The sequence below is a fragment of the Chiloscyllium plagiosum genome, chromosome 22, assembly GCF_004010195.1.
Source record: "Chiloscyllium plagiosum isolate BGI_BamShark_2017 chromosome 22, ASM401019v2, whole genome shotgun sequence".
Classification (NCBI taxonomy): domain Eukaryota; kingdom Metazoa; phylum Chordata; class Chondrichthyes; order Orectolobiformes; family Hemiscylliidae; genus Chiloscyllium; species Chiloscyllium plagiosum.
In genome coordinates this window covers 9,647,746-9,674,885 of record NC_057731.1, presented here as the reverse complement: position 1 = coordinate 9,674,885, position 27,140 = coordinate 9,647,746, and the positions used below count along the sequence as shown (strand labels likewise).

General features: G+C 41.7%; 1 protein-coding gene across 2 annotated transcripts in view; it reads left to right on the top strand.

The window, feature by feature from the left end:
* The window catches only part of pcdh15b (protocadherin-related 15b), a 1,523,107-nt gene that overhangs the window by 1,275,281 nt on the left and 220,686 nt on the right, over positions 1-27,140 (top strand). For both annotated transcript variants that reach the window (XM_043712368.1, XM_043712367.1), the window contains one exon: positions 3,446-3,670. In XM_043712368.1, coding sequence (XP_043568303.1) covers positions 3,446-3,670 — 225 coding nt within the window. The remainder of the gene's footprint in view (positions 1-3,445; positions 3,671-27,140) is intronic.

Below are 27,140 nucleotides of genomic sequence, written 5' to 3'. Positions count from 1 at the left end.
CCTTTACTTTGCTAAACTTCAAGAACATGAGGATTGCAGAGGCTGGAGAGTCAGAGTTGTGCGGTGTTGGAAAAGCACAACAGGTCAGGCAGCATCCGAGGAGCAGGAGAGACGACAATTTGGGAATGTAGAGGAGGAAGGGGCTGAGAGATAAATAGGAGGCTGGGGATTGAGGCTGGGGGCAAGGTAAGTAGGTAAATGAGGTGGTGATAGGTAGATGCTGGTGGGAGGTAATTTGACGTACAAAAAAGGGCTCAGTCCTTTCTGAACATGAATTGCCAACTGCAAAGTAAAAAACTTTTATGGACACTCTTAAATTGTGATTTCCTCAGCTTAAGCAGAATCTTTACATAAAATGACATTGTGTTCTACAATCAATTACTGAAACTTTTAACAGTTTTATTAATTAAGTTGAAATTTAGCCAATTAAAATCCATGAAAGAGGCAATAACTCAGGCATACCATCATAGAGTATGTTTCTATCCTCTGTCAATTACATCAAAGTCAGAACTTTGAACTTCGAGAGGGGTATATAATGGGGCAATATGAATAACCTATATCAAGGCAATGGAAAATTTGATGTGTATAATTGATGAATCACCTCCCATCAAAGTTAAAAAGATCCTCCAGCATTTCAAAAAAGACCCAAACCAGTAAAAGTTATGCTAAACCTCGATTTTGATTGACAATTCTTAAAACTATTAAAATTTGTTATTATTTGTTTCTCAACAAAAGTTAAATATGTTCTCATTTATAGAGTCATAGATTCATAGAGATGTACAGCATGGAAACAGATCCTTCGGCCCAACTTGTCCATGCCGACCAGATATCCCAACCCAATCTAGTCCCACCTGCCATCACCCAGCCCATATCCCTCCAAACCCTTCCTATTCATATACCCATCCAAATGCCTTTTAAATATTGCAATTGTACCAGCCTTCAACACTTTCTCCAGCAGCTCACGTACCATCCTCTGTGTGAAAAAATTGTCCTTTATGTCCCTTTCATATCTTTCCCCTCTCACCCTAAAACTATGCCCTTTAGTTCTGGACACCCCCACCCCAGGAAAAACACTTTGTCTATTTATCCTATCCATGCCCCTCATAATTTTGTAAACCTCTGTAAGGTTATACCTCAGCCTTCGACGCTCCAGGGAAAACAGCCCCAGCCTGCTCAGCCTCTCCCCATAGCTCAAATCCTCCAACCCTGCCAACATCCTTGTAATTCTTTTCTGAACCCTTTCAAGTTTCACAACATCTTTCCGATAGAAAGGAGACCAGAATTGCACGCAATATTCCACCAGTGGCCTAAACAATGTCCTGTACAACTGCAACATGATGTCCCAACCCCTGTACTCAATACTCTGACCAATAAAAGAAAGCATACCAAACGCCTTCTTCACTATCCTATCTACCTGTGACTCCACTTTCAAGGAACTAGGAACCTGCGTTCCAAAGTCTCTTTGCTCAGCAACACTCCCCAGGACCTTACTATTAAGTATATAGGTCCTGCTCTGATTTGCTTTCCCAAAATGCAGCACCTTGCATTTTTCTGAAATAAACTCCATCTGCCACTTCTCTGCCCATTGGCCCATCAGGTCAAGATTCTGTTGTAATCTGAGGTAACCTTCTTCGCTGTCCACTACACCTCCAATTTTGATGTCATCTGCAAACTTACTAACTGTACCTCTTATGCTAGCATCAAATCATTTATGTAAATGACAAAAAGTAGAGGACCCAGCACCAATCCTTGTGGCACTCCACTGGTCACAGGCCTCTAATCTGAAAAACAACCCTCCACTATCACCCTCTGTCTTCTACCTTTGAGCTAGTTCTCCCTTTATTCCGTGAAATCTAACCTTGCTAACCAGTGTCCCATGGGGAACCTTGTCGAACACCTTACTGAAGTCCAGATAGATCACATCTACTGCTCTGCCCTCATCAATCCTCTTTGTTACTTCTTCAAAACTTCAATCAAGTTTGTGAGACATGATTTCCCATGCACAAAGCCATATTGACTATCCCTAATCAGTCCTTGCCTTTCCAAATATATGTATATCCTGTCCCTCAGGATTCCCTCCAACAACTTGCCCATCACCGATGTCAGGCTCACTGGTCTATAGTTCCCTAACTTGTCCTTACTACCCTTCTTAAAGAGTGACACCACGTTAGCCAACCTCCAGTCCTCACCTGTGACTATCAATGATACAAATATCTCAGCAAACACTTCTCTAGCTTCCCATAGAGTTCTCGGGTACCCTGATCGGGTCCTGAGGATTTATTCACCTTTACCCGTTCCAAGACATCCAGCACTTTCTCCTCTGTAATATGGACATTTTGCAAGGTGTCACCATCTATTTTGCTACATTCTATATCTTCCATAGACTTTTCCACAGGAAATACTGATGCAAAACACTCGTTTAGTATCTCCCCCATCAAAGGCCACCTTGCTGATCTTTGAGGGGCCCTATTCTCTCCCTAGTTATCCTTTTGTCCTTAATGTATTTGTAAAAACCCTTTGGATTCTCCTTAACTCTATTTGCCAAATCTATTTCATGTCCCCTTTTTGCCCTTCTGATTTTCCTCTTAAGTGTACTCCTACTTCCTTTATACTCTTCTAAGGATTCACTCGATCTATCCTGTCTATACCTTACATATGCTTCCTTCTTTTTCTTAACAAAATCCTCAATTTCTTTAGTTATCCAGCATTCCCTATACCTACCAGCCTTTCCTTTCACCCTGACAGGAATATACTTTCTCTGGATTCTTGTTATCTCATTTCTGAAGGCTTCCCATTTTCCAACTGTCCCATATGAGCTTTTGAAAGTTTTTGCCTAATACTGCCAAAATTGGCCTTTCTCCAATTTAGAACTTCAACTTTTAGATCTGGTCTATCATTTTCCATCACTATTTCAAATCGAATAGAATTATGGTTGCTGGCCCCAAAGTGCTCTCCCACTGACACCTCAGTCACCTGCCCTGCCTTATTTCCCAAGAGTAGGTCAAGTTTTGCACCTTCTCTAGTAGGTACATCCACATACTGAATCAGAAAATTTTCTTGTACACACTTAACAAATTTCTCTCCATCTTAACCCTTAACACAATGGCAGTCCCAGTCAATGTTTGGAAAGTTAAAATCCCCTACCCTAACCACCCAATTATTCTTACAGATAGCTGAGATCTCCTTACAAGTTTGTTTCTCAATTTTCCTCTGACTATTTATGCAACTGATTAACTTCAATAATATTTGTCTTCTATGTTCCTTGTTTATTATGTCTTTTAAACATGCAAGTCTTCTTATTTGATTTTAGATAATGGTTTTTCAAAAAGATATATACAATGATTATATACATAAAGCTATTTTTCTTTCTTAAGATCTCAGTTATTAAGTGTGCTGAATTGACCAACACTGACCAACTACATTTCATTGTTTTGTTTTGTTTCAGGCAACAGATGCTGATCTTGGTCCAAATACAACTTACCGTATAAGAACAGATGAAGCCAGGAAATTGTTTTCTGTCAACCAGTGGACAGGAGAATTGTCAATTTTAGAGACTGTGGATTATGAATCTCTGTCTACTGCAGATGCAAGCTATACATTTGTTGTCGAGGCACTGGACAGTGGGGGAAGCATGCCTCCAGGTTTAGCGACTGTGATTGTCCAAGTAAAGGTAAGTGACGCATATTAGTGCAACTCAGATAAAACTTGGTTATAAATGTAATAGTTAACAGTTAATGGATCTAAATGGTAAAGGATCTTCATTGCCTTCATTTCAAATTATTAAAAAAATCAAAAATCAAAATCAATGTGTTTAAATCCAATGTATGCATAAATTTGCTGTAATGCAGCTTTGTTGCTTTTGAGTGTAACTGGAGTTTGGTGAAACAGGGAGACTCAAAGGGTAAATTTTAAGAAATAATATAATTTATGGGCTAATTTCAATCTAAGGTTAGGCTGTTCTTTAATTTAGCAATTAGTTGCTCTTCTGGGTGCAGTTTAATTGCAGCTTTAAAAAAGGTACTCGGCTGAAACAAGTTAATTGCAAAATCAGTTTACTCCAGTTTCAGAAGTCTTTGAATTAGGGACCATAAAAGGAGGGCTCCTTCAGTGTTGCTTTGCATTCAGTGGAATGCTGTTTTATTGCATTAGAGTGTAACTGGAGTTTAGTGAAAAAGGGAGTTAGGTGAAAGAAAGATACAGATAGCATCTTTGTAAACATGATTGGGTGTCCTGTGTAGTGTGTTGCCTGCCTGGTGCCAAGTTAAGGGACATCTTGAGTTAGCTTGAAAGGATAGTAGAGTGGGAATGATCCAGTTGTTGTGGTTGATGTAGGAGGAATATTGAGTACAAGGAAGAAAAATTAAAGAATGGGACCTGAAGGATTGTTACCTGAGCTTTATGCACATAAGTAAAGAGATACGAAAACTAGGAAAGTAAATGTGTGGCTAAAGGAGTAGAGTGGGAAAGACAGATTCTGATTTGTGGGCAATGGTCATTAGTATTGGGACAGAAAGGAACTATGCCTTAGGGATGGGCTCCACCTGCACTGATGTGGGATCAGTATCATAGCAGAATGGCTAAAAAGGTTGGCCACGTAGACTTTAAACTAGCCACCTGGGGCTTATGAGAGGTTATTAAAGTTTCCAGAATGAGGAATAGGACAGAGTATGTAAAGGGTGAGGAATCTGACTTCTGGTACAGCAGATGAGAGGCAACACTGGAAAGGGGTAGAGGGAAGTTCATGCAGGACTGAGGGTTTGTAGTTAAATGCATGCTGTATATGAAACAAGGTAAATGAGATTTGTATTGCAGATTGAATTTGGCAGGTATGCTGTTGTGAGTATCACAGATGTGGCTGTGAGGGGATCAGGGCTGGGAGCTAACTGAGGGTGCATGCCTTTATTGAAAGAGCAGGCAGGTGGACAGAGGGCCAGGATTGCTTTCTTAGTATGAAATTAAATGAAATTCATAGAATGAAGTGATTAAAGGATTGGTATGTGTGGTGACTGTGGGTAGAATTGAGCACCCTGGTCCCTGGTGGAAGTTATGTATAAGCTCCTAGCAATAGTCTGGATGTGGGGTAGAAGATAAATTTTACAAACAACCATGTAGGAAAGGCACAGTTACAATAAGCATGGGGATTGCAATATGCAGGTGGACTGGGAAAATCAGGTTGATTACAGATTTCCCCCCACCCCCCCCACCCCCCACCGCCCCCCCCCCCCCCCCCGAAGAAAAAGCATTTGTGGAATTTCTGAGATGTTTCTTTGGAGCAGCTTGTGGGACAGCCCAATCAGGAACTGGCAATTCTGGACTTAGTGATGTGTAATGAGGGAGCATAAGCTGAAGGAACCTGTATGGGTTAGTGAGCATAACCTGATGGAATTCACCCTGCAGTTTGACAGGGAGAAGCTCTAATCAAATGTAATGGTATTACAACTTAGACACAAAGGAAGAGGTGCCCAGAGTAGAAGGAGAGCCTGGAAGGGTAGATGGTGGAGCAGCAATGGCAGGTGTTTCTAGGGGTAATTTGGAGGCACAGCAAAAATCCTTCCCAAGGGAGAAGAAATATACTTGAAAGGATCTGGCAACCATGGCCGACAAGGGAAATCTGAGAAAGCATGAAAGCCAAAGAAAAATCATATATTGATGAAGATTTAATGGGATGCATTTTAAAAACCAGAAGAGGACTTTTTTCTTTAAAGCAATAAGGTAAAAGAATAGAATAAGCTGGCTACTAATACAAAAATATTGCAAGAAGGTTTCTTTTTTGATAAGAACATTGATAAGAGTGGACATTGAACTGCTGGAATATGAGGCTGAAATAGTAGTAATGGGGAAGAAAGGAATAGGTACTTTACATCATTTTTCGTGGTACAAGAACCAGTAGCATACCAGAACTTTGGGACAGTGAGAGATGAGTGTAGTGGTTCTCAGTAAGGAGACGGTGCTGGGGAAGCTGAAAGGTCTCCATGCGGATAAAACACCTGGCCCAGATGGACTATACCCTAGAATTCTGAAGAATATAGCTGAGGAGATTTTGGAAGGATTAGTTGTGATCTTTCCTGAATCTCTGGAGTCAGAGGATTCTGGAAGATGGCAAATGTAAAACCTCTAGTCAAAAAAGGAGACAAGCAGAAGAAAGAGAATCTTAGACCCAGTTATCCTGACCTCTGTTGTTGATAAGATTTTACAGTCCACTATGAAGAATGAGATTGCGAAGTACTTGGACAGGCATAAAGAATAGAGCTGAGCCAGTATAGCTTCATTGAGGGAAGGCCATACCAGATAAATGTGTTAGGATTCTTTTAAGAGGTAATGAACAGTTTAGACAAAAGGGAGCCAGTGGACATGATGTACTTGGATTTCCAGAAAGCCTTTGACAAGGTGCTGCAAAAGAAACCAGATAATAGACAATGGTGTTAGAGTTAAGGTACTGGCAGAAGACAGAAGGGATAAAGTGGTGTTTTTTTTTTCAGAATGGCAACTGGTGACTAGTGGTGTTTTGCAGGCATCAGAATTGGGACCATAACGATTCACCTTGTATTAAGGATCTGAATTAAGGGTGTTGTTGCTAAGTTTGTGAATGATACAAAAATAGGTGGAATGACAGGTAGTGGAAACTGGGAGGCTCCAAAAGGACTTGGACAGACCAGGAGAGTGGGCAAAGAAGTGGCAGAACACAATATAGGAAAATGTGTAGTAATGCACCTTTTAGAGGGAAGAATAGAGGAATAGGCATTTTATAAATGGTTGAAATGCTTAAAATCTGAAGCACAAGGAGACTTGAGTCCTAGTTCAGGATTCTCTTAAGGTTAACATGCATGTTCAGTTGGTAGTTAAGGCAAATGCAATGTTAACATTCATTTCAAGAGGGTTTGAATACAAGAGTAGGGATGCATTACTAAGGCTGTATAACCCTCTGATTAAACAATATTTAAAAAGTTGAAAGCCATTTTAGGCCCCTTACCAAAGGACTGATGTTGTAGTGGATCCATAGGAGATTCAAGTGATTGATCCCAGGACTAAAGGGCATGTCATATAAGGAAGGGTTGACAACTCTGGATCTGTTATCAATGGAGTTTGGAAGGATGAGGGGTGTGGTATCTGATTGAAATTTGCAGTATACTGAGTAGTCTGGATAGAGTGTACACAAAGATGTTTCCCCTTAGTAGGAGAAACTAGAACCTGAGGGTCCAGCCTTCGAGTGAATGGACGACCTTTTGGAACTGAGACGAGGAGGAATTTCTTTTGCCAGAGAGTGGTGAATCTGTGGAATTCATTGTTGCAAAGTCACTGAATGTATTTAAGACTGACAGAGATACTTGATTAGTGAGGGAATCAAAAGTTATGGGGTGATGGCAGGAGAATGAGGTTAAGAAATACACTAACTATGATCAAATGATGGAGCAGACTTGATGGGCTGAATGGCCCAGTTCAGCTCCTATATCTTGTATTCTATGATCAACAGGTGCTTTGTTACTCTGCCATTCTAAAAGAAATCATAAGCTCATTATCTTCACTATTTCTTAAGTTTCCTTTTTAACTGATTAGTCTCATCAGCTCCCAATGTATTCAATGTTCCATAAATGTTCTGCATGAAGAAATTTTAAATAAGACCAGCAAGGCAGTGTTATGTCTTAAAAAATAATACAGTATGTCATACCTGACAGGAATTTGTCAAACATTGTAGAATGTCCCTCTAACCTTAATGTAGTTGTGGTTTAGCAGTAGCATTTTTGATGCTAGGTCATAAACTTCTGGCTTCAAGGCCCTCTCCAGACACACAAAATTGCTACAGTATAGGTAGAGGCTGTTTGGCCCATTGAGTTTGTACCAACAGTCCAAAAGAGCATCCAAACCTATCCCCTAACCCTGCATTTAGCATGGCTCATCCACCATGCCTGCATGTCCCTGGACACTACAGAATTTTGATGGATAAGCCATCTAACCTGTACATCAGTGGAGTATGGATGAAACTGGAGAAGAGAGGAAGCCCACACAGACATAAGGAGAATATATAAACTCCACTGCAGTTTGGAATTGAACCCAGGTCCCTGGTGCTGTGAAGCAGCAGTGCTGACCACTGTGCTGCCCTGATACTTCGGTGCAAAATCAAGGCTGATGCTGGAGACTAGTTTATAAGAACAGAATCACAAGGTCTAGGAAGTCTATTCCAACATTCAGTAATATCATAGCTAAAATTGTACATCAACAACAATTTCCCTGCAATATTCCCATCTCACTTGATTTGCTTAGTGTCAAATGTATTGATTAGTCTTTAAATACATTCAGCAACTGAAAAATGCAGCCCTCTGGGGTTCAGAAATCAAACAATCACCACAAAGTAAAGCGATTACTCTCTCTTTCAGTTGGAATTTCTTTCTTACTGAGACAATGATTCTTGGTTCAAGACTTGGCAGTGTACAACCTCTCAATAACTATCCTGTAAAGCCCTTGATGAATCTTATAAATGTCAATAAGATCGCCTCTAATGTTTCCCATTGCCGGGGAATACAAACTCCATCTGCTTGATCTTTCTCTTTGAGAGGACTCTTTCATCCCAGAAATCAATTGGGTAAACATTCATTGAACCTCCTTGGTGGAGGTGGTGGGATAATGTTTCCTCTCTTCTCACCTCTTGGCATACTGCAACAAAAATTACATTTGAGAAGGGGTGTTTTTAATGCTTACAGTAAAGAACAGACATCAGGTTTTCCTATTTTGTATGTTATATATAAAACATGTATGTTATATTAGCTTATATATAATACCTAAACTCCAAACAGGCAGACATGCATTCACAAAAGAAAACATGATCTCTAGAGATGTAATGTGCACTTCGATTACTAACAGTGTACCAAGTCAGTTGTTGAACTAATCTTTCGGACTGAGTTTGAAAGAATATTATAGACCTCAATGATTCTCTTTTGACCCTTTGAATGCAAAATGAGTCTGGAAGTTTTTGATTTGTTTTGGATGTAATTGTGGTTGAGTAATTATGATTACTCTGTGAAGGTTGTAATCATTGTATTTAAAAGAATTTAGCCCTGTTTCACTGCCTATGATAACTGTCTTCTTGAAGCAGGTTGCTTTCCTTATTTAGCGATGTTCCCCTGTGGTGCTGATGCCAGATTGCCTCATTGGGTTCCACTGTGAATTAATCAGGTTTTAACTCCTTCTCCAGCCAGTTTGTCATATGATGACAGTGTCAATGTTTTCCATTGTCCCTTTGTTCTGAGAATGGTTTGAGCCAAGTTAATCAACAGAATTGGCAATGGTTATTGATATTCCAACGCATTCCACTTCTGACCACCTTCACTGATTTTAATTAAAGTCCCATTTTCAAAGAGCCAGCAATTTTAACAGCCATTGTCATTTACATCTATTCTGTTGAAATGGTGAAGGTAGTTAGTTTGCTCCTGGAGACACTATTTGCGTTTTTTAACAACCCAGACATTGGCTAAGTGTTGTTTTTTTGTCCAGTTTCATAGAGGGGAAACATCTCAGTATTTGACCTGTCAAGCTCCTAAAGAATCCTACCCATTACTATAAACGTTTTCATGTTTGCAGCTGTAACATTGACATAGCATGGTGCCATACAGCAAAGGTCCCCCCCTTCAACTGATGACATTGGCAACCAGGACAAGGTATGCTTGAGGGGTCAAACTGCCAAAAGGGGAGGCCAGGAAAGAGATGCTGTGAGCATCAAAGCAGGCAGTGGGCAAGCAGCTCTGAGATGCACCCTGGTCCCTTTTAGGATATACATGCCTGTCCCTGTGGGAAATGTGTTCTTGCAACAGTATTGTAATCACTGCCCATGGAATGTACTCTGAAATGTTGGTGAAAGTGAGGACTGCAGATGCTGGAGATCATAGTCAAGTGTGGTGCTGGAAAAGCACAGCAGGTCAAGCAGCCAGACAGAGGTCTGGAGGAGCAAGCAGTGAGATGGAGTTCCCAGTTGTTGCCTCTGAATTTGCAATTGAGTTTTTTTTTGGCATCTGGTTTCGATCTGGCAGGTGGGAGAATGGAAAACTGCAGAGTAATGAGATGAGGTTATGTAATAATGATGCTGATAATTAGCATTAATCCGTGTTAATAGGCCTCAACCAGTGAGAATTCTGTCTTTACGTTCAGGACTTGATTGGAAAATGTAAATTTTATCTCAATGTTGAGAATGGGTAATGAGAATCAAACTGATTTTTTTTTCCCCAGATTTCTCACCTTAGGTCATGTTGTTGTGGGGCTGAGAAAATTTCACTCCTTGTTTCTCTCTGTCCAGAAATCAGATTGTAATCATCCAACTTTCTTCAGAGGCTGGATTCCAGATACAGTATCCTTTTTTTCTCTTATTGTTACCTTTCTAAAAGTTCTTTACTTCTACATTCCAATGCAGTTTCTCATGCATTTTAGAGAGCAGAACACTACAAAGAAAGACAGGAAGCAAACATCTAACCAGGATTGGCACACCATTAATAATTTGTCAGAACTTCAGTTATTCAAAGGAATAGCCAACTTTATTTCTTGGATCAGATAACTGACAACGGAAATCGGTAGTCAAACATCTTTTTTTAGACACACTGTTAAGAAGAGTAAAATCCTATGTTATTTCTAATGATGTCGACAAATTGGGTCAGTCTTGGAAAATCAACTTAAACTCTGGATACATAGGCTTGGATCTATAATCCCACTGCCAACAGCCAAGCAATTGACCAATTCATAGGAGGGGATTGATGTAATGGTGCAGAATGTTATTCACTACAGTTAACTAAAATGCATCCACACTCCTCATCTCTTTCTTTGTGAAACTTACTTTTAGACAACCATATTTTTAAAACAAAATTAATGCACTGCTATTCCATATAGATGCTCAAAGCAATTGTAACAGGCCAGCAGCAATGTGCAAATGCTTGATTCTGGAACTATTACAGTCTAATAGCTTCAGTAAAACATCAAAGCTTGCATGTGATGTGACCTGGCTCAGCTGCCACAACAGTGTCCAGCATCTTGTCATGTGTGAAATCTAAGTTCAATAGGAGGACGCAGTGCAAAAATGTGTTGGAAATCCAAACACTCAAACGTGAAGTACAACACAAGGTAAGGGCACAAAACGTACTCTGGGTGGGTGATCTCAAAGTCCACCATCAAGAGTGGCTCTGCAACAGTACTGCTGATGGATCTGGTCGTGTCCTAAAGGGCAAAGCTGCTAGACTCCATCTGTGGCAAGGGGTGAGGGAACCAACCAGAAGGAAACACATATTTGTCCTCATCCTTATCAATCTGCCAGCTGCAGATGCATCTGTCCATGACAGTGTCAGTAAGACTCACCACCACACAATCCTTGTGGACACAAAGACCTGCCTTCACATTGAGAATAACCTCCATCGTGTTGTGTGGCACTATCACTATGTTAAATAGGATAAGACATTGAACAGATCTAGAAACTCATGAGTGGGCATCCATGAGGCACTGTGGGTAATCAACAATTTTGGGTGGCATGGTGGCTCAGTGGTTAGCACTGCTGCCTCACAGTACCAGGAGCGCGTGTTCAATTCCCGCCTCGGGCAACTGTCTGTGTGGAGTTTGTACATTCTCCCCGTGTCTGCGTGGGTTTCCTCTGGGTGCTTCAGTTTCCACCCACAGCCCAAAGATGCACAGGTCAGGTGAATTGTCCATGCTCAATTGCCCATTGTGTTAGGTGTATTAGTCAGAGATAAATTTAGGGTAAGGTAACAAGTCACTCTTCAGAAGATCGGTGTGGACTTGTTGGGCCAAATTGCTTGTTTCCATACTGTAGGGAATCTAATCTCATCTAACAGCACAGTCTACAACCTCATGGCCTGGCATATACCCCACTCACCATTTCCATCAAGCCAAGGGATCAAACTGGTTCAGTGGAGAGTGCAAGACGGCATGCCAGGAGCAGCACCAGGCATACCTGAAGATGAAGTATCAACCTGGTGAAGCAATCAAACAAGATAACTTGCATGTCAAACAGCATAAGCAGCAAGTGGTAGACAGAGATAAATGATCCCACAACCAACAAATCTGATCTAAGTTGTGTAGTCCTGACACATCCAGTCATGAATGGAGGTAGATGATTAAACAATATCGCCATCCTGAATGATGGAAGAGCCCAGCATATCTGTGCAAAAGATAAGGCTGAAGCGTTCACAGCAATCTTCATCCAGAAGTGACGAGTGGATGATCCTCTTAGCCTCTCCCAGTAATACAGATTCACTCCATATAATAGCAAGAAAATAGTGCTAGAATGTTGTTAGAGCCCATGCTTTTGCAGTATCCAGTGCTCCCAGCCATCTCTTGATTTTAAAGTGGAGTGAATTGAGGTGGCTGAAGACGGGCATCTACCCAACAATGTGGAAAATTGCTCAAGTATGTCCTGTACGTAAAAAGCAGAGCCAATCCAACCGGACATTTATTGTCCCATCAGTCTACTCTCAATCATCAGTAAAGTGATGCAAGGGGTCAGCAACACTGCATTAAGCAGCACCTGATCAACAAATAACCTGCTCAGTAATTCCCAGTTTGGGTTCTGCCAGGGCCACTCAGTTCCTCGTCTCACTCAAAGTATTACAGTTTTGGTTCAAACGTGGACAAAAGAACTGAATTCCAGAGGTGAGCTCAGAGTGATAGCCAATTATGGCATCAAGGAGCCCTAGCAAAACTGGAAGCAATGGGAATTTGGGGACACACTCTCTGGGGATTACAGTCATACCTGGCACATTGGACGATGGTCATGGTTGTTTAAGGCCAGTCATCTCAGCCTCAGGGCATCTCTGCAGGCATTCCTTGGGTAATGTTCTCGGCCCAATCATCTTCAGCTGCCTCATCAATGACCTCCCCTCCATCATAAGGTCAGAAGTGGGGATGTTTGCTGATGATTGATGGTTCAATATTCAGCACTATTCACAACTCCTCACATACTGAAGCAGTCCATGTCCAAATGCACCAAGATCTAGACAATATCCAGGCTTGGGTTGAGAAACGGCAAGTAACATTTGCACCACACAAATGCCAGGCTAATCCCATTGCTAGTAAGAGACAATCTGACTGCTGCCCTTGACATTCAGTAGTGTCACCATCACTGAATCCCCCACTATCAACGTCTTGGAGGTTATCATTAACTAAAAAGTCAACTTGACTCACGACATAAAGACAGTAGCTACAACAGCAGGTCAGAGGCTAGGAATACTGTGACAAGTAACATACTTGTTTACTCCCCAAAGCCAGTCCACAAGGCACAAGTCAGGAATGTGATGGGATACTTCCCACTTGCCTGGATGAATGCAGCTCCAATAACATTCCAGAAGCTTGACACCATCCAGGACAAAGTAACCCGCTTGATTGGCATTACATCCACAACCTCACTTCCTTCACCACCAACACTCAGTAGCAGAGTGTATACTACCAAAAGATCCATTGCGGAACTTCTGCAAAGATCCTCAGTCAGCATCTTCCAAATCTCTTCCTTTTACAAGGACAAAGACAGCAGATATATGGGAACACCACCACCATCTTCAAGTTCCCCTCCAAGCCACTCACCATTCTGACTTGGAAATATATTGCCATTCCTTCACTGACGCTGGGTCAAAATCCTGGAATTCCCTTCCAATAGCATTGTGGGTCAATCCACAGCAGGTGGACTACAGCTGTTCCAGGAGGCAACTCACCACCGCCTTCTCAGGGGCAACTAAGGGCGGGCAATAAATGTTGGCCAGCCAGTAATGTCCACATTCCACAAAACGAATACAATGTTCCACAGCAACATGTGAAGAAGAGCCAACAAAGGAACAATGCTAAGTAGATTCCACCGATTCATCTGAAATAGCTCCCCTGAGGCTGGTATGCCAAATCACCCTTTATTTACACATAAACAATTCTTGACAGTAGTGCTGCCTCTTCAGAGTGGCGGTATCTCTGACACCCCCTTTTAACTGTCAGTCAGGATCTCTAATTGGACTAGATTAACAACTCCAAATAGGGAACTCATATTCTATGAGGTCCAGCCAGCTGACCCCATTACAATCGCTGCAAGGTCCATGGCACATCAGCAGGTCAGCAAAGTCCAAGAATTAGCCACTACATTACAGTTTCTGGACTGTAGTCAGACAGTACATTTGGTCAGCTTGACACACTATATAGGCACCATTAGAAAAGCTGAAATTTCTACTCTATTCAAGTGATACCCCAAAAATAATTAACAATGTGCACCATATGCCAAATTTGACACTGGTGCAAGTGCAAATGTCATCTCTTATGTATCTTACATGTATTGCACTCCGCAAACTGTCACAATGTGGTTCCATCCGCAAAAGAAAAGCTAACCACTTTTGACAGGGCTGACATTCCATATATTAGCATTATCCATCTTAAATGCCAATATGGATTCTTAGGATGGACACCTAAAACCTTTTCCATTGATGAAACAGATGAACTTTTTATTAATAGTCTACTGGCATGCACAGATCTATAGAGTATTATGATCCATGAGAAGGCATATCTGTCAGCTATCAGCATCAGAGCTCTCTAGATGTATTAATAGTGACACAGAGTACCAAAGCAATGAAGTCATGGCAAATCTTTATCAAACTTAGCTGGACTAACCAAATCCAATTCCGGTCTAGCACTTTAGGAAGACTGTGAAGGTACTAGACAGTTAAGATGTGTATGAAGTGGGGAATTCAGGATGGCGGCGACCCAGCAAGTCTGAGCCTATAGTGCTTTGTCTAAGACTCGGGCAAAGTGGGGACCCGCCTTCACCACACCCGTTAAATCATTTAAGATAGCTTTTGCCCAGCATAGTTAGTCATTTTACATCAAATTTGGACAGTTTGGTGCTGTTTTTAAAATGACTAAGGGCAAAAATTCCCACAGTTCGCAACAGACAGGGACCCCTCCCCCACCCCCTCCCACAGCAGCAGAGACGTCTGCGGCCACCTTGGGAGGACTTACCCGCAGAGGCGCGCCTGATCTCCGGGATCAACAAACTTCAAGAGAAGATTGACACCTTTATTGAAGAGTTCAGGTCCAGGTGGGAGTTGTTTTCGGTCATGCTGCAGAAGCATAACCGAGAAATTGAAAAACTTGAACAGCGCGTCAGAGAGGCAGAGCAACAGGCCGCGGCCTCAGAGACTGCTGCGAGTCATCCGTGAGTCAGATCCAGGCTCTCGAGCAGCGAATCCGGACTTTGGAGGAGCACATCGACGACCTCGACAATCGGGGCCATTGAAAATATATTCGGTTGCTGGGCCTTCCCGAATAGGAAGAGGAAGGCCAGCTTGTAGATTTTCTGGAGCGATGGCTCCCACAATTACTGAAGTTGGAGTCGCGACCGGGTCGGGTGCGGGTAGAGTGGGCCCAACGGGTTGTTATACGCAGGCCTGGGTCAGACCATCGCCCCTGCCCGGTTCTATTCCAACTCAATGTTATAGAGAAAAACGAATGCCCCTGGAAGCCTCCAGAGTCCTGGGGAAGGATCCCAGGGTCACGTTATGCAAGGGTTCTAGGATAATGTTATTTCCAGCCGTGGAGCACGAGAGGAGGGCATCCGATGAGGCGAAGAAGCATCTAAGAGACCTAAATATTCAACACTCCATGCGTTACCTGGCAATGCTGTGCTTCAGCCACGAAGGATCCGTATATAACTTTGGATCGCTGGAAAAAGCTAAAGAATTCTTGGACTCTCTTAAATAGACTGTGGGACTTAAACCGTATGGATAACGATTTTATTTTGCTCCCCCCCTTGTTTACCCGTTTTTTACTTCTTTATCTCTTTTCCATTATCTTTCCCTGGGGGTGGGAGGGGACTTATTCCTTATTCTTAACTCTCTCTTTGGTTTATTTTTACAGGTCGTGCGGTTTATTCGATTTGTGTGGGATGGGGGTTTGTTTTGTCCAACCTCTCTTTAGAGGGGGTTTTTCTTCTTTTGTCATTTTACTTAGTTACCTAATACTTGCTGGGATTGTAATGTTGTAGTTTTATATATTTATATTTTGTATTATGCTTGCTAAACACACCTAGGTGTTGGTGTGTGTGGGTGGGGGGGAGAGGGGGGCGGTCACTCACTTTTAACTTTGGTTTTGTAGAATACTTGAATTTGTCTGTTCCATCTATAACTCCTGGGACGAGGGCAGGGCCCTAGCTAGGAGAGGTTATGGTGGGGTTATTGACAGGTAGTCACCCCCCCCGGGAGCAAGGGGGAAAGTCTTCTTTCAAATGTGTTTCGAGTTTTTTTTAACTTTGTATTTCTGAATTTTTGCATTTGTGAATTTTCTATGGTTTTTATTCAAGGTGTTTTGGGTTAGGTTCTTCTTCCTGGAGGGTCTCTCAGGCTTGCCTGGATGATCATGGCTAGCCATTCGCTTAGGTGATGCACCTGGAATGTCAAGGGGAGTAATTCACCAATCAAAAGAAAAAAGATATTATCAAGTCTCAAAAAAGAAAGGGGTTGATATAATTCTCTTACAGGAGACACATCTCCTTGACAAAGAGCACTTAAAGCTGCAACAGGATGGATTTGATTGGGCTTTTTTCTCATCTTTTAGTTCAAAAAGTAGGGGAGTCGTCATTCTCATTCAGAAGAATCTTCCTTTCCAAATGTTAAGCCAGATAAAAGATGAGTCTGGACAATTTATATTGATCAAAGCCCTAATATATGGAGAGGAATATGGAATTTTGAATCTTTATTGCCCCCCGGCTCACCCTTTTAAATTTGTAACAGAAGTGTTCTCTAAGTTAATGGCTTGTGGGGTCCGCCATACAATTATAGGAGGAGATTTTAACTGTATTATGGACACAGAAACAGATAGGATACCTAAGAGCACTATGGGTATATCTCTTAGATCTAGACAACTGGAGGATCTGAATTAGGAGCTAGGGCTAGTAGATATGTGGAGGTGCCTTCACCCCCAAGGGTAGAGATTTTACTTTCTACTCTAACTCACGTAAGTGCCATACCAGAATTGATATGTTCTTTGCTCCATCAACCCTTTTGAATTCCATATTGTGTTGCAAAATAGGTAATAAAGTTATTTCGGATCATGCCGCAGTATATAGGGAAGTCAAGACTAGGAACGATGGGATAGGCCCCCGACATTGGCATATGGATTCTTTCCTATTGAAGGATAGCAAATTTCTAAAATATTTTTCTCAGGAATTCAAACCTTTTTGGAAATTAACTCAGGTACGGCCAGTAACCCGTTGACGATGTGGGAGACCATTAAGGCTTATGCGCGAGGTTTGGTCATCTCATATTCCGCGACCCAAAAGAGACAAAAGGGAGAACAAAAGCACCTACTCGAGGCTCGCTTGAAGGCAGCTGAGACAGCGTACGTTGATATGCCCCCTATTACTAAGCTACAAAGGATCACAGCCCTTCGGGTAGTCTTGAATACCGCACTTACCCAAACAGCAAAGAGGGAAATATTATTCGCAAAGCAGAGATTATATGAATATGGTGACAAGCCTGGAAGATACCTAGCATATCTTGCTAGGAAAACAAAGGCTCCTCAAGCTATTACGTCCATTAGAGAACATGCTGGTACTCTGACTTGTGATCATAAAAAGATCAACACAGCCTTTTGAAAGTTCTGTTTTGAACTGCATAAATCGCAGGACTGTGAGGATAGAACTGAGAAGATGAAATCCTTCTTTAAAAACTTTGGAGCAGGTGTCGATCTTGAATTCCCCCCAACAACCCAGGAAGTATTCGATGCAGTTAGGCAGCTTCAGAGTGGCAAAGCGCCTGGACCAGATGGATTTCTGGTTGAGTTTTATAAATAATTTATAGGGGAACTGGCTGGGCCACTCCTAAACATGTATAATTATTCACATAGTTAGGGCTGCCTCCCGCCTTCATTGAGAGAAGCAAATATCTCTCTCATTCTTAAAGAAAGGAAAGGCCCCAGAAGATTGGTCATCATACAGACCAATATCCTTGCTAAATACGGATTTTAAAATTCTTTCTAAAATGTTAGCATTAAGGTTGGAGAGAATCTTACCATACATCATAAAAGAGGACCAGATGGGGTTTATTAGGGGCTGCAGATCAACTAATAATATTACAAGGGTCTTAAATATGATACAAGCCTGTCAACAGGGAAGAAAACCAGGATTAGTTGTCTCCCTGGACGCAGAGAAGGCTTTGGTGGAATGGTGATTTTTTTTATACACTGGAAAGGTTCAGTGTCGGAGAGGTATTTTCTAAATGGGTCTCAATATTATACAATGACCCCAAAGCAGCTGTGACCACCAATGGTTTAGGTGTGGATAGCTTCAGTGTTGGTAGAGGCTGTCGTCAGGGATGTCCTCTCTCACCATTATTATTCACGCTAGTAATTCAACCATTAGCGGAAGCTATACCAACTGACCCTAACGTAACGGCTCCGAGGGTTGGTTTGGGTAAACATGAAATTACTCTCTATGCAGATGATGTCCTCCTTTTCTTAAGTGATCCTTTGACATCCGTGCCCTCCTAATTCAAATGGTCAATCTATTCAGTATGTTCTCAGGTTATAAAGTCAATTTTATGAAATTTGAGGCCAGGCCGTTGGGTGGTCTCGCCAGTATATCCAACTTACTGGACGGATCTTGCTTTCCCTTTCGGTGGTCACTGGAAGGTTTTCTATACTTAGGTATTTTTATCACCCCAGTATTTGGTCAGTTGTACAAAGCCAATTTTGTGCATCTACTAGAGAAAATAAGGCAGGACCTTCAACGCTGGGGAGATCTCCCAATATCCTAGTTAGGCAGAGTAGCCCTAGTTAAAATGAATATTTTACCTCATCATCTATATCCTATGAGAATGCTCCCTCTGATGTTGCCGAGACTGGCGTTGTGTAAGCTCCACGGCTGGCTTGGTTCCTTTATCTGGAATCATAGTCAGCCCCTTCTCAAATTAGAAAAGCTGCAGCTTCCACAGGCAAGGGGAGGACTGGACTTCCCAGACTTTAGGAGGTATCAGTTGAGCTCTTTATTATCTTATGTAGCTGATTGGGTCTCTTGTGACCCACAATCAACTTGGTTAGACATTGAGACCTTCCAAGCAAAGTGTCCCTTCATCAATCTTTTATTTATGGATAAGATGAGAGCTATCATGGACTATTGCAAAAACCCTATTATATTAATTACAATGAAAGCCTGGAGGATAATGTGACAAGATGAGGGTAACCTGCAAAAAACCTCCCCTTATACTCCTATAGTGGGAGCATTGGGATTTCAGCCAGGGCTGACAGATGCTACATTTAAAACTTGAAGATCCAGAGGTATCTCTTGCTTGGGGGACCTGTTCGATGGGGAGGTTATGATGTCTTTTGAGCAGTTGCACCAAAAGTTTGGACTGCCTAACAGAGACCTTTCTTGGTATTTCCAAATAAGAAATTATATACAGAAGAAGACCACACTGATAGGCAATCCCTACAAATCGGATAGGGAAAGGAGAGTGCTATGGCCAATGGGACCGCCCTCGGTCAGTACTCCTTATCACTCATTTTATAATGAGGTATCGAAAGACATGGAACGATTATTTAAAACATGGAACCAAGAATTGGGGTTAGAAATCTCTTTAGAAATGTGGGAGGACATCTGGGAAAATGCCAGAAATAAAACTCAGGCTATTCAATTTAAGATACTCCACAGGGCTCATATAGCACCTGAATGACTCGCATAATTTAAGGCAGGAGCATCCCCAATGTGTCCTAAATGCAAAATAGAGGTTGGCACTCTCACCCATTGTCTATGGACATACCATAAGATCCGCAGGTATTGGGACAGAGTAGCGAATGCCTTGACAGAGATCTTGGGTACGGAGATTAGATTGGATCCAGTGTCTCCACTCGTGGGCTTTTCAGATTTTCCCTCCCTGGACGTGCACAGGAGGAAATTATTTTTCATTCTCTCCTTTTGTGCAAGGAAAAATATTTTAGTGAATTGGGCAGCTGAAGGCCCTCCAGGACTTTCGAACTGGCACAGGTTAGTCATGGAATTTATCCCTCTTGACCTCCTCACAAATATGGTGCACCAAAAAACTGAATTATTCTACAAAATATTGCAGCCCTTTTTGAACTATAGCCCAGTTCATCACACAAACCAATCATCCTTTGACTCCATCTACTCTTCTCACTGCCTCAGAAAGACACCCAAAATAATCAAAGATCCCGCTCAACCTAGTTGTAATCGCTTCCAAACTCTTCTATCAGGCAGAAGATACAAAAGCCTAAATACATGTACCAATAGGTTCAAGAACTACTTCTTCCCCGCTGTTATCAGACTTCTGAATGGACCTTTCAAATTTCAAATCAAATGTTGAACTTGCTTTTGTGAACCTCCTTTGCAGCCATAACTTTGTATTCCTTGCTGTGATCTTGTAAGTTGTGATCTGCCTGTACTGCATGCAAAACCAAACTTTTCACTTTACTTGGGTACATGTGACAATAAAAATCAAATCATAAATGAGGAATCAAGCGGGCTAAAAGGGGTCATGAAATAGCTTTAACGAGCAGAATTAAGGAGAATCCCAAAGCATCTTATTCTTATATAAGAAGCAAGCGGGTAACTAGAGAAAGGATGGGTCCACTAAAGGATAATGAAGGAAGGCTGTGTGTCGAACTTGAGAGAATGGGTGAGATTCTGAATGATCACTTTGCATCAGTGTTCACTGAGGAGAGGAACATGATGAATGTTGAGATTAGAGATAGAAGTTTGATTAGTCTGGATCACGTTGACATAAGTAGGGAAGATATGTTGGATAGGCTAGAGGTTATGAAGGTGGACAAATCCCCAGGACCGTATGGGATCTATCCCAGGTTGCTGAGGGAGGCGAGAGAAGAAATAACTGGGGCCCTGACGGATATCTTTGTGGTATCCTTAAATACAGGTGAGGTACTGGAGGGTTGCTCGTGTTGTCCCCCTGTACAATAAGGGTAGTAGGGATATTCTGGGTAACTACAGATCAATGAGCCTGACGTCGGTGGTGGGAAAGATGCTGAAGAAGGTACTGAGAGATAGGATCTATTTATATTTAGAAAAGAATGTGCTTATCAGTGATAGTCAACATGATATTTTGCAGGGGAGAGCGTGCCTTACCAACTTAATAGAGTTCTTCGAGGAAGTGACCAAGTTGATAGATGAAGGAAGGGCTGTTGATGTCATATACATGGACTTTAGTAAGGCATTTGATAAGGTTCCCCATGGTAGAGTAATGGAGAAAATGAAGTAATATGGTGTGCAAGGTGTTCTAGCTAGGTGGATAAAGGACTGGTTGAGCAACAGGAGACAGAGAGTAGTAGTTGAAGGGAGTTTTCCGAAATGGAGAAAGATGACCAGTGTGTTCCACAGGGGTCTGTGTTGGGGCCAATGTTGTTTGTAATATACATAAATGATCTGGAAGAGGCCACTGTTGGTACGGTCAGCAAGTTTGCAGATGACATGAAGATTGGTGGAGTAGCGGAAAGCATAGAGACTGTCAGAGAATACAGGAGGATATAGGTAGACTGGAGAGTTGGGCGGAAAAGTGGTAGGTGGATTTCAATCCAGACAAATGTGAGGTGACGAATTTAGGCAAGACTAATTCTAGAGCAAATTATACAATGAACAGAAGAGCCTTGGGAAAAGTTGATGGGCAGAGAGATCTGGGAGTGCAGGTCCATTGTACCCTGAAGGTTGCTGCGCAGCTGGATAGAGTGGTCAAGAAGGCCTTCATCAGACAGCATATTGAGTATAAGAGCTGGCAGGTCATGTTAAAATTGTACAAGACGTTGGTTCGGCCGCATTTAGAATACTGTGTACAGTTCTGGTCGCCACATTACCAAAAGGATGTGGATGCTTTGGAGTGGGTGCAGAGAAGGTTTACGAGGTTGTTGCCTGGTATGGAAGGTGCTAGCTATAAAGAAAGGTTGGTAGCTTAGGTTTATTTTCATTAGAAAAAAAGGAGATTGAGGGGGGACCTGATTGAGGTTTATAAAATCATTCAGGGTATAGACAGGATGGATATAGACAAGCTTTTTCCCAAGGTGAAGGATTCAATAACGGGAGGTCATGCTTTCAAAGTGAAACGTGAAAAGTTTAAGGGGGATACATGCGGTAATTACTTCACACAGAGGGTGGTGGGCATTTGGAAAGCATTGCCAGCAGACATGGTAGAGGCAGGCACAGTAGATTCATTTAAGATGTGCCTGGATAAATGCATGAGTAGGCGGGGAGTAGAGGGATACAGATGCTTAGGAATTGACCAACAGGTTTAGACAGTACATTTGGATCGGCTCAGGCTTGGAGGGCCAAAGGTCATGTTCCTGGGCTGTAAATTTTCTTTGTTCTTTGTATAAATTGAATGAGAAAACTCACAAGTGTCAGTATATAGCTGGGTATCAGCATTGACATCAAAATTCTTGCTAAGAACTGCGAGACACGTCAAGAGAATATGTTAACAACCATAAATGGGAGATAAAGTCCTACCCCATTTTTGATACAAGATCACGTCCAACCTGTTTTATGTTCTTTTAAATGACTCTATCATTATTGATTTCTTGAAGCCCAGGAAGAAGGGCTTATGCCCGAAACGCGATTCTCCTGCTCCTCGGATGCTGCCTGGCCTGCTGTGTTTTTCCAGCACCACATTTTTCAACTCAATTGCATACTAGGCCAAGTACAACTGTCGCATATAGTGTAAGTTCCATTTTTAGTTCTGTTTTGCTATCCCTACGGAGATCATTATGGACATTGGACCACCATTTATTGGCAATTATTTCTCATGAGAAATGGTGCATCAATTACACTGCTTCATCTTCATGTTATCTCAGCTCCAGTGGAAGAATGTAAGCATGCAGTGTCAAAAATACAAATGTAGACAGAATAAGCAAGATCTATTCATTGCAATATTACATTTTAGAGCAACACCTCTGACTGCAATCATTCCATCACTGGTGGAGTTTGCCAATTTAGAGACTCATACCCAACGTACTTTTTGAAACTCTAGAGCAGCTTGTGAAACTGTAAGATAAGATGATCAAATTGCATGATAAAAATGCTTGAAAAGACTGCCGAAGTGAGACAACAACTTTGTGTTGTTACAGAAGGTACGTGGCAAACAGCTGAGCCAATGCGAATGGATTCCAATGATCTCCATTTCATCATAGTCCCAGTTCACCATTGCACTGAGGACAAATGAGGACTGTTCCAGTTTCCCAGCCGTTTCTTATTCCTGTTGCATTGTGTGCTAGATCCTCAACACAAGCAGACAATATCTTTGGTTGTGGGTAATTAACAGCACCTCCAGATAAAGTCACCAACTAGAGACCTATCAATAAATTACCGATATGATATAGAGGCTTGTAGGCTAACTTGCTATTATAAATAGTTAACTGTTATTTGGAAAAGGGAGTTGAGTGAATATTGTATTTCTATCTAGCCTTCAACAGAGTTCACTATGAGTAAACAATGTTGCGACTGCCTGTTTTTCTGCTCCAGATGTGCAAGCTGAAGACATACAACTCATATGGTTTGCTTCATTACTTACAATATGTTTTACTGTTTTAAATAAACAAACCCGTGGAGTTAATCCATCCCCTTATCATTAATATGATAGTTAGATCTGTGTGGGTGAGTGTGCTTAACGGAAGTTGAGCAAATCGTGAGGAAAGAGATGAGAGGAATTAATGTGGGGTAGGAGGTGGGGGTATGTGGTGGAGTTGAAGGGAGGCAAATGTTGGAGGAGAGCAGGTGCATTCATTCATACATTGGTGAGGAATCAGACCCAAACTTAGTCCAATGAAAGCACTTACAGCAGGGATCTGGCTCTCTTGAATCCTTTCAGCTACCAGGAATCATGAGATGATAGAATCCCTTCCTGCTGCCATTAAAATAAAGCATTAATTAAAAATAGATGTGCACAGTGTTGCTCAAAGACTTTCATAACCAGCCTAATTGCTGGGCACATGTTAGTTACCTTTGGTCACTGAGTCACCTTTGGTAATATTAGATGGGACGAGGAAGTTAATATTTCATTTTTCTTTAACACCACATCCATCTCTGGCACCACCTGCTCTGGAGATATTACAATTGTCTCTAATATTTTTACTGTGTTATGTTGAGTTTTATGGTAATGTTTTATAGGCTACTGCTACTAGACATCTACTCTCCATCTGGTTTAAAAATTTATTCTGGGGTTCAGTGGCTCAAAGCTCAAAATTTCAGATATGAAATTCTACATTTACCCTGTGCCTGAATCACTTGGTTTCTCCAAAATACAGACAGACAGTTGGGTGGTCAGTCTGCCTTCTTCATGTACCTTTGGTAGCTGACCAGCTATCACTTTCCTTCACCTTTGACTGCTGAACTAGGTCCCTTGCTTCATGTTTTGCACCATACTCACTTTCTTATTGGTTCAATTCTTTGATAGCAACAGTCTGTGATTGGTCCACTTCCACCTCCGGTAATTTCTCTTAGAGTAGTAAGGACGTGAAAACAAGTTTGGCCAATCTCCTCCTAAAACTGTTGACGTTTTTCAATTCACTTGTGAGATGTGAGCTTGAAAAGGTGATGGTGAGCTGCTTTCTTGAATCACTGCAGTCCACCTGCTGTGGGTTGACCCACAATGCCATTCGAGAGGGAATTCCAGGATTTTGACCCAGCGACAGTGAAGGAATGGCGACCTATTTCTGAGTCAGGATGGTGAGTGGTTTGGAGGGGAATTTGAAGTTGGCAGTGTTCCCACATATCTGCTGCCCCTGTCTTTCTAGATGTAAGTGTTTGTGGGTTTGGCTGTATGAGAATCTTTAGTGAACTTCTGAAGTGCATCTTGTAGATAGTACACACTGCTGCTACTGAGTGTAGGTGGTGGAGGAAGTGGATGCTTGTGGATGTTAGGCCAATCAAGCATGTTGCTTTGTCCTAGATGGTATCAAGCGTCTGGAGTGTTGTTGAGGGTATTCCATCACACTCCTAATTTGTGCCTTGTGGATGGTGGACAAGCTTTTGGGAGTCAGGAGGTCGGTTATTTGCCGCAATATTCCCCGCTTCTGACCTGCTCTTGTAGCTACTGTGTTTATGTGATGAGTCCAGTTGAGCTTCTGGTCAATGATAACCCCCCAGGATATTGACAGTGGAGGATTTAGTGATGATAACACCATTGAGTATCAAGGGGCAATGGTTAGACTGTCTGTTATTGATAATGGTCATAGCCTAGCATTTGTGTGGCGCAAATGTTACTTGTCACTTCTCAGCCAAAGCCTGTCTAAATCGTGGTGCTGAATACTATGCAATCATCACCGAACATCCCACCTCTAGCCTTATGATGGAGGGAAGGTCATTGATGAAGCAGCTGAAGATGGTTGGGCATAAGACATTGCCCTGAGGAGCTCCAGCAGAAAGTTCCTGAGAGGACTGACCACCAACAACCATGACCATCTTCCTATGTGCCTTGGTATCAGTGGCAGCCAGTGTCACCTCTTCAGCTCTTTTGTCCATATTTGAACCAAGGCTGTAATGAGGTCAAGAGCTGAGTGGCCCTGGCAACACCCAAACTGGGCATCACTGAGCAAGTGCTGTTTGATAGCACTGACAGATTCCAATATTTATTGATTATCAAGAGTAGATTGTTGGTGCAGTAACAGACTGGGTTGGATTTGTGTTGCTTTTTGTCTACCTATGCAATTTTCCACACGGTTGAGTTTTTGTGCAGTAGCTGTTCTGGAATAGTTTGATTAGGGATGTGGCATTTTCTAGAGTACAAGTCTTCAGTACTAGTGCTGGAATATTGTCAGAGCCCATGGTTTTACAGGGTCCAGTGTCCCCAACCATCTCTTGATATAAAGTGGAGTGAATTGAGTTGGCTGAAGACTGGCATCAGTGATGCTGAGGACCACTGAGAGAGGCTGGGATAGATCATCCACTTGGCACTTCCAGCTGTGATTTGTTGCAAATGCTTCAGCCTTATCTTTTGCAGTTTATGTTCTTTTTGGCTGCAGATCATTTCAAGCTATTTTATGCACATGCAGTTTTATGTCCTGTTTTTCTCTTCATCAGGTTTGTTGTAACAGAAGACATTCACTCCTAATGTCTGTACTCAGTTTCACCAAAGGTCCATCACACAGAATCAATTATAAATGGGAATTCTTCTACTTATTCAATAATGTTCTAAGCAAAGCAGCATTTCCTTTATCTCAAACAAAACCAACACACAATTGCATGCTTTTTGTCACAAATTTATGACACAAAGCAAAGCGATATAAACTACAATTTGTCACCTGATATTGGTCTTTTCTGAGAGCTAAATAAGATGTCAAGTATCCCTATACTCTTTGCATTTCTCTATGTTAGATTTACAAATAAAGAATCCTATTTTGACTTTGTTAACCCTCAATATGTTTTGCATTAATGCCAGCAAATTGCAATTGTGAACAAAACTCTCCACTTTAAATGCAACAGCTGTTCACAGTTGCACCTAAAGAAATATAATAGCTTTATTCACTTAAGAGCAGCTTACATCAATGATCTGTGGTCAATGGCTGTTGTTGTCATCAACTAGTATCAGAATAGTGGATGTCACATTACTGTTCAGCCATACGAATTACGTCCTTTACCCCAAAAGGGCTGATTTAACAAAGACTGTTGAGGAACAATTTTAGCAACAATAGTTAAAGGCTGCCAATATCGCATATTGGAGAGGTGATGACCTAATGGTATTATTACTAGACTATTATTTCAGAAACACAAAAATATTTTGGGGTTTCGCTAAAAATCCCAGCGTGGCAGATGGTGGAATTTGAATTCAATAGAATCTGCAATTGAAAAAGTCTCATGACGACCATGAGACCATTGTCAATTCTTGGGGGAAACCCACTGATGCACTGTAGGGATGGAAACTGCCATCCTTACCTGATCTAGTCTGCATGTGTTGTAAGATCCACAACAATGTGATTGATTCTTAACTGTCCTCTGGGGAGGTAGGGATGGGCAATAAATGCTGGCTTAGCCAGCAATACCTACATCTATGAATGAATAGAAAAATACACTGGCTAATTTTTCAAAATCATTGAACCCAGGCATCTTGAGATAAATTATGGTCAAATTTTTAATGGATATGGATATGTGACCAACATCTGCAAGCTGTAAAGCCATTAGCAAG